The sequence below is a fragment of the Acipenser ruthenus genome, chromosome 9 (assembly GCF_902713425.1).
Source record: "Acipenser ruthenus chromosome 9, fAciRut3.2 maternal haplotype, whole genome shotgun sequence".
Taxonomy (NCBI): Eukaryota; Metazoa; Chordata; class Actinopteri; order Acipenseriformes; family Acipenseridae; genus Acipenser; species Acipenser ruthenus.
In genome coordinates this window covers 8,663,942-8,682,068 of record NC_081197.1, presented here as the reverse complement: position 1 = coordinate 8,682,068, position 18,127 = coordinate 8,663,942, and the positions used below count along the sequence as shown (strand labels likewise).

General features: G+C 38.8%; 1 protein-coding gene across 2 annotated transcripts in view; it reads left to right on the top strand.

The window, feature by feature from the left end:
• Positions 1-2,646: 2,646 nt before the first annotated feature.
• Positions 2,647-18,127, top strand: part of LOC117972856 (probable ATP-dependent RNA helicase DDX10) — a 90,658-nt gene continuing 75,177 nt past the window's right edge. The window contains exons 1-9 of one of the 2 annotated variants that reach the window (XM_034923225.2): positions 2,647-2,989; positions 3,882-3,942; positions 4,397-4,527; positions 6,054-6,212; positions 6,455-6,575; positions 6,751-6,940; positions 10,537-10,663; positions 11,088-11,250; positions 12,089-12,173. In XM_034923225.2, the coding sequence (XP_034779116.2) occupies positions 2,768-2,989; positions 3,882-3,942; positions 4,397-4,527; positions 6,054-6,212; positions 6,455-6,575; positions 6,751-6,940; positions 10,537-10,663; positions 11,088-11,250; positions 12,089-12,173 (1,259 nt within the window). In that variant the 5' untranslated portion in view covers positions 2,647-2,767. Of the gene's footprint in view, positions 2,990-3,224; positions 3,273-3,881; positions 3,943-4,396; positions 4,528-6,053; positions 6,213-6,454; positions 6,576-6,750; positions 6,941-10,536; positions 10,664-11,087; positions 11,251-12,088; positions 12,174-18,127 lie in introns of those variants that run through there. The other variant, XM_059031064.1, reaches the window with a different exon arrangement.

The window sequence follows — 18,127 nt, the reverse complement described above, 5'->3', positions numbered from 1 at the left end:
AAAAGTTTACAAACGAGAGGAGGCCATTCAGCCCATCTTGCTCGTTTTGGTTGTTAGTAGCTTATTGATCCCAGAATCTCATCAAGCAGCTTCTTGAAGGCTTCCTGGATGTCAGCTTCAACAACATTACTGGGGAGTTGGTTCCAGACCCTCACAATTCTCTGTGTAAAAAGTGCCTCCTATTTTCTGTTCTCAATGCCCCTTTATATAAACTCCATTTGTGACCCCTGGTCCTTGTTTCTTTTTTAAGGTCGAAAAAGTCCCCTCGGTCGACATTGTCAATACCTTTTAGGACTATGAATGCTTGAATGCGTCTGGTTTGGTAAACCCCACTAACAGTGATTAACCTGACTGCCATGGATGGATGTTATGTATTTTCTTGTAAGGTTAATTATTTACTTGAGTTCGTACATTAATGTTTTAAAAAGTAGCCATTTCCTCGTGAGGCACCAGCCCTGCATTTAAATTACGAGAGGAAATCAATGCCCGTATGTTTTCAATTACAATGTAACCGCAAGTGTGGTTTTACTTAACCCTCCCTATCTAACTTTTTTTTTTTTAACACATTTTATGTTAAGGTCGATTTTGTGGTCAATTGTACTTTACCATCTTTTCCCCCAGGAAAGGGCTATGATCAGAAATTTTTGCAAATATTGGATCTTGTGCACCAGCCACCAGACCACTTCATGCAAATTTACCACGGTGTCTTACATTTCCATGTTGTTGTGATAGTCAGTAAACATGGGTGGAACATTCCAGTACTGCATTCAGACAATCAAGTGAAACATCCCCAAACTGTTTATACTGCCAAGACGCACCTTTCTAGTTCCACACGCTTCCCATGGGACCACGTTCAATGGACGTCCCACAATCTAGTATACCTTAGACCAAATTTAACCCATTAAAAAAAAAGAAAACAAACAAACACAAACTATAATACCGTTCAGAAAACTATATTTTTCCATAATATTCTAGCATGATCTGCAGTACGTTTTTGCACGGTACTATACTATTTTTACAGTATGGGAAGTTTGAGCCATTAGTTAAAGCATAAAGGCCTCCGTACAACAGACGCCAAGCGATTTTTTAATTGGCGACGAGACACGCAGCTGTTCAAATTTGACTGTTCAAAATGCTACTGACAAAACTATGATCAAGACAGGTACATATTCGTCAACATGACGAGTCTTCTCAGAACATATATGGCAATAAATCATACACACCAGGTTTATCGCGTTCCTTCGAAATGGCCTCCCATATATTACAATCTGTATCTTTATAATTGTGATGCCCTTTGTCATAAAGCTCTGGGTATTTTTTCACAAGTATTATTGTTTTCTCAGTCATTTTGGACACTGCTTCACCCTGCTGGAACGCGTGCATTGAAGCTGTTCTCTGATTGCTCAATGCCCCTAGGTGACGCGCGCGTCAAACCGCTTTTTATTTCTCTAAAACTAAACCTTCCTAACATTCCCATTAAATGATATGTTTATTTTCGGTAGTTTAAAGGTCGTGTCTGTACGAGTTTCTTCAGTTGGAGTTTTGAACTATACTGTATCACTGACCAAGCCCTCTGAAATATCCTCACTTCTATTCTTAAGTGCGTATGGTGCAACTGAAGAGAGCCCTTAGTTATAAACTATAGAAACAACTAAGGACTTAGTAGAGACTATGTGCTAATTTAGAAATTAATTTATGCATAGCAGGTGCAGCCCAGCCCTGGTCTGTTGCTATGTGCAAATTGCGTTGCTGTTTTTTTTTTTTTTTTTTTTTTTTTTTTTGCCTGTTATGTAATAAAACAAGAATAATAGCCACATATTCATGGTCATAGATAGGCAATATTTCAATGGATTGTTATCTTGTGCAGGTCTGACATCTAGTGGATATCTACAAAACGTATGAAGTACAGTAACTATACAGTACTATACGGGCAACCTTGAACCTTTCAGTTGGGAGTAAAATCATTTCAGTTCTCATTTGCGGCTTTTTCAACTCACCGATGTTTGTAAAAATACGACAACTGTGTACAACTGCGCCATCTGGTGGTCTCACTTTCCGTCATGTACTTTACACAGGTTTATTTATTTATTTATTTATTTTAATGTAACAGACATGCAGGACATACATTTATACATCGAAATTAAGAACAGAAATTAACATCAAGAGGGCTTTAGAACATATTATGTAATAAGCATAACATGGGAGGTGGGGGTGGAGGGGTACATTCTTTATAAACAGATCACATCATTTATAAAAATAGATTTTAGGAATTAAATAAATCATAAGTACTTACAGGTTTTTAACTTTGTTTTTATTCCGAGCAAAGAAGGAATTTAAAGTTGATTTATACTTTAAAAATGTAGTTTTGTGTATATGATATTTTGCCAATAATATTAACAGATTTATATTGTCAATCAAATTATTTTCAATTATATTTGTATTTTGTAAACCAAATATAGCTTTTAAATGGAGTTTAAGATTTAGATGTACTCCTCTAAAAGTAAAATGTTTTATATCAATCCAGAACACTGGTAGCAGCATTCAAAAAATAAATGTGGGATGGTTTAATCGAAAACACCATTAAAAAGAACACACTTTATGTATAGTTTGACTTTACACAGGTTTAAATAAAGTTGTAAGGCGATTGAGTGACGACACATTTCTGCGACGAGCAACATTGCTGTCTCGTTTCTGGTTTTCGTGCAGTGGAGCTGGTGTTTCCACGCTGCTGCATTCTGAGGTTTAGCAGTGGCAGCTTCCACAAAACATGACTGGAGTAAGTGGGGGAAAGACACCTTGTGTCCCGAAATCCAAGAAACGGGGACGTAACCCCAGAGACACTGACGACCCCGTCAAAAATTTTGAGAGATGGAAGAAAAAATACAACAAGAAGAAAGTTAGGGTCAAACAAGAGAAAAGACGGAATAAGAAACCAGACTGGCAGATCGAGAGGGAGACGATCAGCAAACTGGTGAAACAGTACCAGGAGGTAGGCGACTAGCACCAGTTTTTACACGATGAAGCTTCATTGACCGCTTTCTTGATCATTGATTAACACGTGGACAATAATACAACGTTAATCAACGGCATTTTAAAGTCTGCAGTAAAAAACGAAAACCCTGCAACATAACAGATACAGCATGGTTAGATGTGTTGATGTATTGTTTGGTGTGTTCAATTTAGGAGTTTACTGTATACTTCAGACTGTACTGTATACTTATAACCAATATAACCGCTTAATGGTCTTGGCTGTATTTGTGTTAAATGCGAAGGTATGTGAAAACGTGTTAGTTACACCTCATCTACTTAAGATAGCACAGACACTGGAATGATAGCACCTGAATCATTAGGTTGGACTACAGTCTTTGCCTGGAGTGGAGTGACATGTTTGGGCACCCGTGCCTTTCCACACTCGTTCCAAGGCAATTACCTCTTCGTAGAGTGGATTGCTTTTTTATGTGATAATTTTAGCACAGTAACAGCGACTCACATTTGAGACAATGGGCTTGTGTTCATGATGCTCAGGCTACATAGGATTAGGAGGCACAGCAGACTTTCTCAGTACTGGCCATATACCACATTAAAAAGCAAATATGTTGAATGAATAGTATTTCTCTGTGTTATGTTGTAACCTGTAGTGTCATGTAGGCAGAATCTGCCTTTTTAAGCTCAGTAAAGTCAATTCTGCAACTCATCTGAATTTATCTCACTATACAACAGCTTAAAAAAAAAGTTTCTCAAACCATACAAAACAGAACAAAGACTGTGGTGTTTCTCAGCATTTTTGTAAACAAAATTGAATGCGTGAAAGAACTAGAAGTTTATGATATTATAGGCCCTGATTCTTGTAGATAATCTTATTTATTTTTATTTCTTTGCAGATCAACCCAAGTGAGGCAGTGAAATTTTCAGATTTTCCCTTGTCAAAAAAAACTTTGAAAGGTATGTAGACTGACAACAGCAGTATTGGCGTTGTCTGACCTACAAAGTAGAACAGTAGATAGAACACAGCAGATTATATGTTTACAGCTTTCTTAAGTTCTTAATTATTACAATATGTTGTACATGTACATTGTGTGCTGATTGAAAGAAAATGGTACTGTAGTCGCAGAAAACATGCATATATGTTGTTTTGTTCAGTCTCATTGAAGTCCTATTAAAATTGTTAGGTTATACTTATAAAACTAAATGTTTTGTCAGTGTACTGTTTTATTCATAATAATTAAAAACATTTTATAGGCATAGGTGACCATTAGATGGCAGCCTATCCCAAGACTTGCTAACCAGTTACTTGTTTGCAGTTGCATGTAAACAGTAATTACATGAGTCATTTCACATTTACCTAATTAAGGTTATCAATGAAACACATTCTGGGATATTGTGTTTTATAATATAGGATTGTGGGAGGCACAGTATCGTCTGCCCACTGAAATTCAGAAGCAGACGATCGGTTTGGCGTTGCAAGGGAAAGATGTCTTGGGAGCAGCGAAGACAGGATCTGGCAAAACTCTGGCCTTTCTGATCCCTGTAAGTAGCCCACATACCTTTAACCAATAACACTGGGGTTACAGTCACTGGTATGTTTCCATTTTAAAAACACTTAGCATGAAAAAATAGGATGTCTTTAGCTGACATGCTGTTGCATTTGTCATATGAACCTTTGTGACATCATCCTGCTGCCCCTTTTGCCAGCTGATGACATCACACGTCTCATAATTGAACATGGCATTAGATCTGAAAAATGAAAACTGTTATTAGTTGCCATCAAGGAGGACGGACATGCTGGGTAAGGTTACAGTGGCTGGTCTGCTGTTTTATGTAGATTTGGGTTTTTATTCAATTTTGAAATCTTACGTTTTAGACAGTACATTTTCTTGTTTTAGCTATGCATTCCCTGATGAGAACATGTGCACTGACAGCAAACTGGATGAAGCTTGAATCACAATATCACCAAAATAATAAACATCTTAAGAGTTATAAACTAACTGTATCATACAGAAAAAGGGAACACTGCTGGGGCACACAATAGATTCGTCTTACGGTAGCTACTTAGGCTAACCTTTCTGAAGGGTCAAGAAATAAGGAAGGATACGTGATGCATCTGTCCCATTTACCGAAGGTAGGCTTACGGTGTATAATAAAAATTAAAATAAATAAATAAATACATAGCTACACAAATAAATGAATACATTTTAACCAGCTATTGGTTGTTTCTCAATTAACAACCATACTGTAGCCTAAAGCTGTAGCCTAAACCTACGTTGTGTTTCAGAGTGTCTGATCATGTGTTTGTAAACCTACGTTGTGTTTCAGAGTGTCTGATCATGTGTTTGTAAACCTACGTTGTGTTTCAGAGTGTCTGATCATGTGTTTGTAAACCTACGTTGTGTTTCAGAGTGTCTGATCATGTGTTTGTAAACCTACGTTGTGTTTCAGAGTGTCTGATCATGTGTTTGTAAACCTACGTTGTTTCAGAGTGTCTGATCATGTGTTTTGGCAGGCAATATGTTTTAATCAGACTACCTTATTATGTAAAAATAAATATGTCCAGTAATTACACCGCTTAGATCTGTAATTTACAAATATATACTTGTTACATGTATTCTTTGTCTCATTTTACTCAAAATAAATGAAAAATTACCATTACAAGCTATGGATTTTCTTTTTCAAATCTAAGATAGGACAAGTGCCACCTTGCCCTAAATGTTAGGAAAAGAACGAGTTAGCAACGTTCTGTAATACACGGTTTCCTATCTTAAGATAGGAAAATGAGTTCGGAGTCCTTGTTCTGTAATTCAAATTCCCCTAAACTGACACTTAGAACGTCCTAACTCTAAAATAAGATAGGATTGGCAGTTAGGATGTTTCTGTAATCTGCCCCCTGGACTGGATTGAATCTCGAGGGCCAGGGTTGAGTACCTCTGCTGTACATCATATTTCAAGCCCAGGGTTTCTGTTGAGCTTGTCCAGTTTGAGTAATATAATATTCTTGTTATAGAGGTTGACATTTCTGGTGAAATAATGTGTTTGTTTTGTTTTTTTTAATCCGACAGGTTTTGGAGTGCTTGTTTCGTCAGCAGTGGACAGCGGATGATGGATTAGGCGCACTGATCATTTCACCCACCAGAGAACTGGCTTATCAAACCTTTGAGGTGCTGCGGAAAGTGGGGAAGAACCACGAGTTTTCAGCTGGGCTAATCATAGGCGGAAAGGTTTGTGTGCAGATGTCAGGCATTTGCTTCAGTAGAATTGAAGTTGGGGGATCAAGGCTTTATTGCTCTTCTGTTATTTCTGCAGGCAGCTCATTTTCTGTGGGCTGCCACCACCTGCCCCAAACTGGGATTGCACCCCTATTTCATGGTGCTCTAATTAGTAGACAGCAGATGAAAATGTTACAGATCAGTATCGTTGAGTTTAATTTATTTTTACATTGCTTTTGACTGTTTCGATTCAGGATTTGAAATCCGAGACAGAAAGGATTCATCGCACCAACATTATCATTTGCACTCCAGGACGCCTCTTGCAGCACATGGATCAAACAATGTCTTTCCATGCTTCAAACCTGCATATTTTGGGTAAGAGAATAGCACTTTTATAAATGATGATGATGATGATGATGATGATGATGATAATAATTCTTGTAATATTTAGTTACAAGAGATGAACATGTCCTGCCATCAACTACATGTCCTTTTGATGGGGGATATGTAGTGCAGTGTGTTTTATACAGAACCTTGTTCCTCTTTGCAGTTCTGGATGAAGCCGATCGAATTCTGGACATGGGGTTTGCAGACACTGTAAATGCCATTGTGGAGAACCTCCCCAAGACCCGTCAGACCCTGCTCTTCTCAGCTACGCAGACCAAGTCTGTGAAGGACCTGGCCAGACTTAGTCTCAAAGATCCCGAGTATGTCTGGGTGCACGAGAAAGCCAAGTTCAGGTACTGATGCACTTGTACTTTCAGCTCTAATTTATTTGAAATCTATTTTTTTGCGGGCTACCTCCCAGAGTTGTTTTCGAAGCACAGTACTGCAACCTTCTGTTAGAAAGGAACCACAGCCTTTTATAGGAAAGCTATAGGGGTCCCTGAGTGTGGCGAGTCATACAGTCAGGGGAGCTGAAATGGACACTAGCAGAAGCTCACTGACATTATCCTTTCAAGATAAAGCTGGTACATTAAAAAAAAAAAAAAAAATAATAATAATTATTATTATTATTATTATACACTGCTGTGCAAAAGTCTTCTACATGTTTTATTTTTCTACTCTGATGCATTATGAGCATCAACAATTTACTCAAAGCCTCCACTAGTGTTTTCTACTATTGTAACAACCTTGACTTGCATAAAGAAGGAAAAACATTGAGTGAAATAGCTTGCATGTAAATAATAATAATAATAATAATAATAATAATAATAATAATAAAAAAATTAGTGCTAATGCATGCAGCACAGAACACTTTGACACCTTATTCCCCGTCTGTGCTCCTAATTATGTCTTGTTTAAAGGAATTAACCTTCAGGTGTATGCGCTGACAAAAGCTTGAGCAGCAGAGTCACGTCATCCACGTCAAGTTTCACCCATTTAAAGTGGGTACAGGTAACTGTCCCTGAGGCTGTGCTAATACTTCACTCTGCTTTTCTAATTCACGTGACAATAAGGTTATTCTGCTTTCTGTGGCATTGCAAATCCCCCCCCCCAAAAAATACTTTTTTTTTTTTTTTTTACCACATAATAATATTAATGAATTGTGTTAAATGTTTATGACACAACGAGCAGAAATTCCACTTCCCTTTGGATCAGCTTCAAAATGTTTGTAATTTTTTTATTATTATTATTTTTTTTAATATAACCCATACAAATAGCTGTTTGACAGGCAAAGGTTTGATCACTTTGCAGAAACAAGGCCTGACCTCGTTTTTCACCTCTCATAAAGTGAGGAAAGAAAGGCTTGTATATCTTTCAAAATACCCTGCAGGAGAACAAGGAGAAGCAGTGAAGCAGGACTATATTTACATCCCAGTAACTTCAGTGCGAAGCTTGCGGCCTCTCATAATTCATGCCTGGCACACAGCTATCTGATTAAAGTGAAGATATACTGTTCGCTATGTACTGAAATCACTTTACGGGTTCAGGATTTATAAACACCATTGTCGGCTCTCGGAGAAAGCTGCTTTATCAAGCCTGCATTTTTAAAAAGCTCATTTAGAAGCAATCTTTTTGACTGTCTTCACTTATGGAAAAGTAATAGATTTAGATTGTGTGCGGTCTAACTTAGTGAATAGACAGCTTTCAAATTGCATATTTTAGACTTCCCTTTTATTAGAAGCAGTAATTCAAGTGCCCAGTGTGAGTGGAAATGACTGCAAAGCATGTGATTTTAGAGTTCAGAAAAGGGAACAGAACAATGCATATTTCTTACTGAATTGTGCCATACATAGGATCATAAAATAGGTCAATGAAAACTCAAGCTGCTATTTCTCTTTTTCAGTGGACTTGCATATGTCATAGATGTTTAATGAAATACACCGTCACTCTGCATATAGTGATGTATTTATAGTATGTCACCAAATCTAATCTCCCTTTTAAGCGTTAAAACTTCTTGAATGTCTGGCCCAATATAAATTCATGCTATAACCAGTGCAATTGTGGAGCAATTCTTTTAAGAACCTGTCAGGATCATGCAACGCATTTGTTTGTTAATTAATGATAATACCCTTTTACAACTTGGCTCCTGAGCCCCGCTGGGCAATTTGTTCAATATGTATTTTGCTGTTTTAAAGCTCTTACTGCTGTGTCTTGTCAGCCTAAACCCCTATCGAGTTGGAGATTACCATTAAAAGTATTGCAGGGCTTGAGTTGCGTTGCTTTAGTTCCATTTGGTTGAAGTTATTCCTGCTTTTCTAACCCCCTGAGGGACCTGAACCGTTCCCGTTCTCAGTTGCTTTGATGTCCTGGTCTCTTGAACATGGTTACTGCCGAAAGGGTTTCTCCTGCTAATCCTGTTTGGATTTACTATGCATCATTATTACCGCCCTTTGCCATCACAACAGCAGGCACAGAAGCTAATTAGGCAGGAGACTGGCATTCCGTGGTCATGTGACCTCCCCAGCCTTGTGCCCTTGGCTTGTTGGGTCATTCAAAACTTTTATGTTCAAGCTAACTTAGAGCAATTCACATTCTGAATTTACCAGGAACTTTTAGTTTGTGTTGGTATTGGTACTATTTGTTAAAATAATAATAATATCTTTATTTTTATATAGCGTGATGTAATTTAAAAAGTGAGTATCGATGTTTCTTAAGAAACTGCACAGACTCCGTTACTTTAAGAAATGTTAGGGTTATTTTAATATATGCAGGGAATCATTCTTGGATCCAAAGAAAGATTAAATGAACAAAAGGTGCATTACATTGTTATAGCAAAGCCCAGATTGGGTTTCCTCTCCACAGTTCTGGCCGTGGGCTAATCACCCGAAACTACACCCAGCTGATTTGTGCCTGTTTCAGGGTCTGTGTGCAGTGTGAGTAGTGTCGTGTGTATAAAATCTAGTGTTGTGTGCAAGCAATCCAGCCAGTTGAAACTGGACTCTTATCTTCTGGCCTATTCTGACTACATCTCTCCTTAGCATTTTTGGCTTCCTTGTAGCTTCACAGTTCTGTTATTTATTATCTCCTAATGTGCTTGAGATCCTCCTGGTCCACTGTGCTTTGCATTCTAAAAATCTCCTTAGAGCCTGGATACCTTCCAGCCCATAGTGCTGTTATTTACTGCCTGCTTGCAGTCAATGCTGGGCAAGTAAGCTGTAGGCCCAGAGTCTATGAATCTGGCCCTCATCAATTGTCAGCAGTACATGCATTTTGGAACTAGCAGTCTGCTATCTCCAGTGTCAGTCGCTTTTCAGAAAATTACCCAAGTGTAGCTCTGCCAATCCACATGCATAGCAAACTGCTTCAATTCTTGTTCCATGTTTTTCAGCCTTTCATAGTGGACCACCATCACAAAGCACTTTACAGAGGTAGGCTGTGAACTGTGCATTATATGCCGTCACTTACAATAGGACATTGATTTAACATCTCATTCGCAGGGTGGAGCACAAGGAGGTTAAGTGACTTGCTCAGGGTCACACAGTGAGTCAGTCAGTGGCAGAGGTGGGATGTAACCGGTGACTTTCTGGTTACAAGCCCTGGACTTTAACCACTGGACCACACTGCCTCCTACAATTATGGTTACACAAAAACAGATCAAATTCAAAAGGTCAAAAAGCAGTGCATCTACATTACTTTTCAAAGGGCAGGATTATAATGCTTCTCCATTTTTCTGCTCCCTTTCAGCAAGAAACCTTCTACCTGTGCTTTATTTAGATTAATTGCAGACTAGGGCATCAAAAGGGAGTAAGGCTACATCAATGCTCTCTCCTGAATAGCTTTATAAAACAGATAGAATTTATTATTTTTGTGTTTATTTCTTCTTCTTTTATTTTTACATAATTTAAGCGTCTCTAAGCCTGTCTTCCATTGTTTTATATTTTCTAATTAGCACCCCTGCAACGCTGGAGCAGAACTATGTTGTCTGTGAACTGCACCAGAAAATCAACATGCTGTTCTCCTTCATGAAGAGTCATCTGAATAGGAAGGTCATTGTGTTTTTTTCAAGCTGCAAAGAGGTTAGTGTTTAAGGTGTTTAGGGATCATATGCTATGTACTGCTGTTGTATATGTTTTAAAAAAAAACATGTGAAAACTCCTAATGTTTTATGTTGGTTCTTTACAAATCTGTGGTTTACTAAGTCTCTTAACACTCAGAAGTAGTCTGTGTGTGTGCTTAAGATATAGGTGTGATCCAGGTCTAAGGTCTGAAAAAATAAAAAATAAATCCCACAGTTCATTTGGGGGTTCCCAACACAGTGCTACAGACACAGTTAAGAAAATCCATTAGCCTGTATAGTACAGACAGCCTGATCTGACATCCAGGATATAGCGCTCTCATATTGTCGACCTCATTTCCTAAGATGTTTTAATCACTTTTTAATCCAAGAAGCAAGTGGTTGCAGAGTTTGTAAGTGTTTGAATTGCCCCCCCCCCGGTGCAGGTGCAGTTCTTGTTCCGAGTGTTCTGCCGCCTACGCCCTGGGATCCCAGTGCTCGCTCTGCATGGCAAACAGCAGCAGATGAAGAGGATGGAGGTTTACAACGACTTCATCCGCAAGAAGGCAGCCGTGCTGTTTGCTACTGACATAGCAGCCAGGGGCCTTGGTAAGTAAAACAGGCAAAGCAACAACAAACAAAAGTGCCTATAAGTCAGGTTACTATCTAGTAAATAGGGATACATTGTAAATGTCTGTACAGCTCTGGCCAAATGTTTTGCATCACCCCATATAATGAACTAATATTGCTCCATAGTCGAACGAAACCTGCTGAATAATGTTAACATATTGAATTACATAGCGCTTTGTAGTTTTCCATATACTTAATGAAAAACTGACATTAAAAGACGTGACATTTCGAAATCTAACATGAAATATTGTACTACTATTATGGCTTCCGGCAGACTTTTACAATATCATGTTGTAGTTTATTTGATTACATGATAAATAAAAAATCTAAATTATGGTCAGTTTATTTTTTATTATGTCTCAATCCTAAAATTCTAGGTGATGCAAAACTTTTGGCCATAGCTATAGATTATTTTGAGGTTTTGTTTTATATTATTTCCAAAATTTTGGAAGGATTCCAACGCATCCTGTCCTGTTGCATGTCTAGGTTAAGAGACGCAGGGTTTAGAGCTCTGATTGATGAGGGATGGCATTGTGGTTATGTGACATAGCACTAAGTGCAATATACAGCTCCCCTTGTTCCCAGCAGATACTCTGACTTTAGCAAAAGAGGGAATAAGGTTGATGCACTTAAGTAAAGTGCTTTAGTGCACCGAGCCCCACAACACCGCCTGCTAAATGGTAACTGTTTGTTGCCTGCAGATATAAGAATATGTTTCATGAGATCAATTGCTTTCTACCTGAATGGACAGGACCTCTATAAATCATGTATTTTCAACACCCCTAGGGTGCAAAATAAAGATTTTACTCTTCCGCAGATTTCCCTGTGGTGAACTGGGTACTGCAGTTTGATTGTCCAGAAGACGCTAATACCTACATCCACAGAGTGGGGAGAACAGCCAGGTATTGTACAGAGAGCTGATCCACTTATTTAACAGCAGGCAAGTAGGATAGGATGCAGTGCTAGAAAAGGCTCCATTGAAAATGTAATATTAATAAAGGTAGAAACTGTTAGTCGGTATTAATCTTGCTGATTACGCCTACATGTTCAGTAAATGTATTTGCCTAGGAGAGGATTCAAAATCCCCCTTTTTAAATATAAAAATGCAATCCTAACATAGCAGGATTGCATTTAATGTGAGTCAACTTGTCCATTGCATTCAATGTGAGTCAGCTTGTCCATTTTTTTAAAGTGCTTATTAATTCATACACTTCCTGTAGTTCCGGTTGTTCATTATTTGTACAAAATTGATAATACCATTGAAGATGGGATAGTTATGAAGAAACGAACCCACAGCGATAGTTCTGCCTCATATGATCTCTCCCAATACTTGTTGGACATTTTCTAGATGTGTAAATAAAAATGAAACCTGCAGAAAAGATCCTGTATATGCATTCTCGTGAGTATTGGTCAGTAAAAGTTTCATCAGGGTGTTCAATGAAGTTAATGCATTTGGCAAACACAGTTGTACCACCAGGTTTTCTCCTTGCAGTCTGAAGGCAATGCATTGATATGTTAACCCCCCCCCCCCCCCCCCAGGTTCTTTCCTACCTGCGTGTTTAGTTACAGTTAAAAGTGAATCGGTAGAATCCCGTTGGATTTTCCCACATTGTAAACACAGTTCTGTCCGCAGCAAAAGGTCCTACAAGGTCAAGCACTGGAGTTGCTGCCCTTTGTATTAAACGAGATGCCTCAAGGTACTTCAAGGTCCCATGAGATGTATTGAGCAAGGGCAAATGTTAGCTTTCTTGTTGTCTGTAGCAAGATTAATTCCTGCAAGGGTCTGCAGCATCTCTGGAAACCCATGCCGCACTCTGTCAGTAAATATGTTTTGGGCCCATTGCCATGTCTTATCAGAACTCTCCTAAGGTTTTAAAATCCATTAAAAAAAACCCTGTATTAAATTCAGTGTGGTTTACGCTGCTCCTTTTACTGCAAGGAGTGCTGGGATTGTATCGGCTCTGTGTACTGTAGTTGCTGGATCAGGCACAAGAGGGAGACTTTTTACCAAAACTAAATCTTGTGGAAGGCCTCCATTCCAGGACATTTTTAGCATTTGGTTTTATACACTAATTTATGCCTCGTTTCCACTGCCTTTCCATACAGTTTTGTATCTCCTACCCAACAGGGCCAAACTGTGCTGTACGTCATCGAAAGGCGTGTGCTAAAGAGACCAACTGTTTTGAACAATGGCCGCTTTTCTCCTTATTGCGTGACAAAACCTCATTAATAAGACTATTAGCAGCTGTGCAAAGACCAAAAATAAAAACAGCAACAGTTGTTTGTTCAACTTCATCCATCTTCGCTTGTTTGCACACATTTAGTCAATCCCACAATGCAACGTGACCCTTTACTGCCTCACTACGACCTTTACTGCCTCACTACGACCTTTACTGCCACACTACTACTTCCTAGGTCAGCAACAGGATACCTGACAAAATTACAGCCATCTTTAACTACACCTCGCCCAGACCGCCCAGCTCAGCTATACCTGGGAAAAGGCACTGCAGACCAGGCATTGGTGTTCTTTAACTCGCAGCCATGGATTTGGGATTTTTAACCCAGAATAGAATCACTTATGTAATGGTCATGCTATAGGAAATGTGTGAAATAACTGAGCACAGGTGTGGTTTGAGGAAAAGGTCTCAATAGGGTGGGAGGCTCAAAAGGGATCTCCACAAATGCTAATCTTCTGGGTCGATAGTAACTTGAACAGTGAAACACAGATAAATTAGTACTGATGTTGGGTAGAGTGGTACAGAGTTGGTTGCTTTTGTGTTTTGTGTAGGAAAATTCTCCCCACATTTGTTTCCTTAATCACTTTACAGTGGGGCTAGGTAACAGTACCTAATGACACATTGACAGGTTGTTTATTGCTTCATATTTCAAATACAGGCAAAAGAAATCCAAGCATCCTGTGGATTTGGTCCCGGATGATCAGCAAATGCAATGGTGTGTGAGAAGTGCCCGTTCTCATTAAATCAATGGGAGCTAACCTATTGAATTGGTGTGGGTTTATCTGTGCGGGGGACATCTGCGTTCAGTGGGAGGCTGGTCTCTTGTTGCATTTATGGATTAGAGCCCATTAGTTAACTATGATTGCATCATTGTTTATCTATAGTCTGTCCGCTGTGGTTGCTGAGCTCTTGAGTCCCTATCAAATAGGATAGCAGTTAAGAGGGATGTCTCATTCCCTCAATACGGTGTGACATGTGTTATCTGTAAAATGTTCTGTATTTATAGAATGTTGGATTGGCAGCTCTGGAGATTAAAATCATCTATATTTACAAGATAGAACTGACATCTGTGCTTGGCCCACAACATTCATCAATTCAGACAGACTGTAGGGAGCATTTCAGTGCCCATGCCCAGCCAAACATTGACTTATCAGTCCTGTTTGTACTGGTGGTTTTGGGGCTGAACTCAGTGATTCCTTACAACCTTTGCTCAGACAAGTCTGTTCCTGTTTTTTAAATCTTGTTTAGAAACATATCTCTTTGAAAAGGCATTTCTTAGTACATTGCCTTAAGGTTATACATTGAATTTAAATAGTTGACTAACAACAAAAATAATTGAAATAATATTTGCTCTGCTAAAATGTGTTCAGTGCTTTGAGAGGACCTTGTCTTGAAAGGTGCACTATAAGTGCAGTGTTTGTTGTTATTGAGTTTGGAGGTCGAGGGACTACCAGTAACCTTCCTATTTTTGCCCTTCATTGGACCACCACCAAATATTTGTATTATGTTGGTGATAAAGCAGCATTAAAATGCAATGCACCAATGAATAAGCATGCTGTGTTGAAAAACCCTTGTGTGACACGGTACTAGCTTTCTCAATCAGTGGGAAAAAATGGATAAAGAAAGTTTTTGTGCGTTTTCAAATAAAATTGAGTTTCTATTCTTTTTTTCATAAAATAATTGGATTTTAAGAAAAAGCAAGCAATATAATCCTAGCTATCCGGTTGTGTCTGTTTTGTCATTACCAGTGAATTCTCCAGAGGAAGGCCATTCCATCCAGTTTGTGCTGGATTGCATGCTGCTACTGCAGTTAGTGCCAAACAACACCTGCTCTGCATATAAAGAGATTACTTTCTCCTAAAGGAGAAACTTCCTAGACCTATACAAAAAAACATTAAGGCTGCAAGTCGGTTATGATCAGTTCGGTGTTTTTTTTTTTTTTTTTTTTTTTTAAATCAACTCTTTCAGCTGGTTTTGATGTCCAGTCAGTTTTTGGTAAAACTGAAATGTAAGTTTAAAACTGAAAAACCCAATTGCATACAGTGTTATTATATAATGTTAATGAAATGGAGACATACTTGAGATAGAATGGCCGGGGTTCAGATTTAATAATTATTGCCAGTATTCCGCTGGCTTCTCAAAGCTGATGTACTGGTGCTTGGATGTGTGAACAAAACCAATATTGGACATGACTGCATGAGGACCAGTATGTAAAAATACGGCTTTAATGTGATTTGTATAAATTAAAAAAAAGCCAATCCTAAAATCACAATAAAACCAATATTTTCGTTCAAATTATACCATACCATACCAGTATACATTCAACAATGTCCAGGCATCCACAGAGCCATGTCTTTAGCACTTTTAGCACTGTACACGTTTGAAATGTTAAATGAAATCGCTGTCAAGGAAAAACTTATTTGTTTGTCATCATGTTCATATGCTCATTCTTTCCATGTCCCTTTGTGAAATGCTTTTGTTCAACCAACCCCCCCCCCCCCCCCCCCGATTATTCCTCGACCCATCAACAAAGTGAACTGAGGCAGAGATGAAGCCAGAGTTTAAGCTAGTGTCTGCTTTCTTTCTGCAGGTGTTAATGGAGTTGTCAAAAGAAAAAGACTATCACTGTTTCAGGCATGACTAACCATGTGGTGTCTCACAGAGCTCACTTTAAGTTGTGATGCCTCTTTAGACAAATGACAAAACTCCCAGGAGACAGTGACTTGTTTGTCTAAGTGGGGATTTTAAAACACCTGTGGCTGATGGGCAAGATGTTGGTTAGAGAGAATTGTGAAGGATCTGCCAAAGTTCTGAAATGCTTTCCACAATAACTCAAAAACTGAGTGTAGCTATATCAAATGGGACAGCACTCTGGGAGAGAATTCTCCCTCTTCTCCCACAGCTGATCTTTTTATAATGTTTTGTATTGGCCTTCATACTGTATATTTTACAATATATTTTAGCACCTGTGTTCGAGCATTAACCATGCATGTTTACACATTATAATTTATGTGCAGATGGTAGGAAGCTTCAGTTTCCCTCATAGGTACTGTTCATGGAGTGCAATGTTTGAGTTTAATATTCCAAGACATTTAATTTAGCTTTTGCTTTCCTATGGAGTCTCCTGGCTCCATATTTATCGTTTTGTTTCCTTGTTTCTTGATCGTGCCTGTGGTTTCCCAGCATGTGTGGGCTCTGAACTCGCACACAAGCACTGTTCTAATTTAGTCGATCAGATGATGTCCTGTCTACCCTGTTAGAAACTACTGCAGCAAGATAATGACGCCCTGTTTGGAAATAACAGCTAGCATCAATCGGAGAATGGCTTTATGGCTGGTTTCACAGACCTCAATTAGCAGCAATCATAGCCTGCTTAATGTTATCGTAGATAAAGTAGTCCGCGGTCCGTGCTACAAATATCTATGAAACCAACTGATAAGCTGCACAGAATAGACAATAATGTTGCCACCTTACCATCAACAGCTTTTCAAAATGTCAGATTTTGAATTGCAGCAGGTGTACTTGTAGTCAGCCATAGAGGTTCAATGTCTTAGCTATTCTGGTATGTAATTTAAAAGGTCTCTGCTCATAGATTGGCTTATTAAGCCTGCAAATGACTTCTGCTATCAATCATCGCCCTTCTGCAGCCCAGCATTATTGGCAGCAGTTATTTCAAATTCTCAAGCCACCTGAAGTGCAGCCTGCTTAAAAAGTGATTGCCGTTTCACTACCTGTGGTAATGACAGGCTGCTGATGATGTGAAATGGTTTAAGGTTGCGCCAGAAGGACCTGCCAAAGTTCTGACATGGAGGACCATTCTAAATGTGCCCATATGGCTTGTCTGTTTATTAAGGATCATTTGAACCAGTGATTAAATCTCAACATTGCCAAGTCCTGAACCTGTTTGCTAGTGTTTTGCTAGATTATTACTTGTATGTTGTGATTTAAAACATAGCATATATTAAGGAGGCTGTGTGGTCCAGTGGTTAAAGAAATGGGTTTGTAACCAGGAGGTCCCCGGTTCAAATCCCACCTCAGCCACTGACTCATTGTGTGACCCTGAGCAAGTCACTTAACCTCCTTGTGCTCCGTCTTTCGGGTGAGACGTACATGTAAGTGATTCTGCAGCTGATGCATAGTTCACACACCCTAGTCTCTGTAAGTCGCCTTGGATAAAGGCGTCTGCTAAATAAACAAATAATATTAATTGCAAAAAAAACAAGAAAATCGATATGGTTTATGCTTGAAGTGACTAAAGTGGTGATATTTTTTTTATTATGTATTTTATTTTTTTTTACAAAAAATGACTTCTATGGTGCAGTTTGAGACCATAAAAGTCAGGTAATGCCTTACCACCCATAACTCGGCTGCATCCAGATAGTGAGATGTGATGGACAGGGTAGCGTTCAATAAGAGAAGCAGTGAAAATGGCAGAGGTCATTTTAAACTTTTGCAACAACACCTTTAACAAGGAAACGTTGTAAACATGGGAGAAGCAGTGAGAAGCATATGGCTGTATCGGGTGGGGATGGGGGAATTTCCCTAAATGCGTTTTGACTGAGAGATCAATGGTTGAAAATCAAGAGTTTAACATAAACATTATTGTGGCACCATTTATG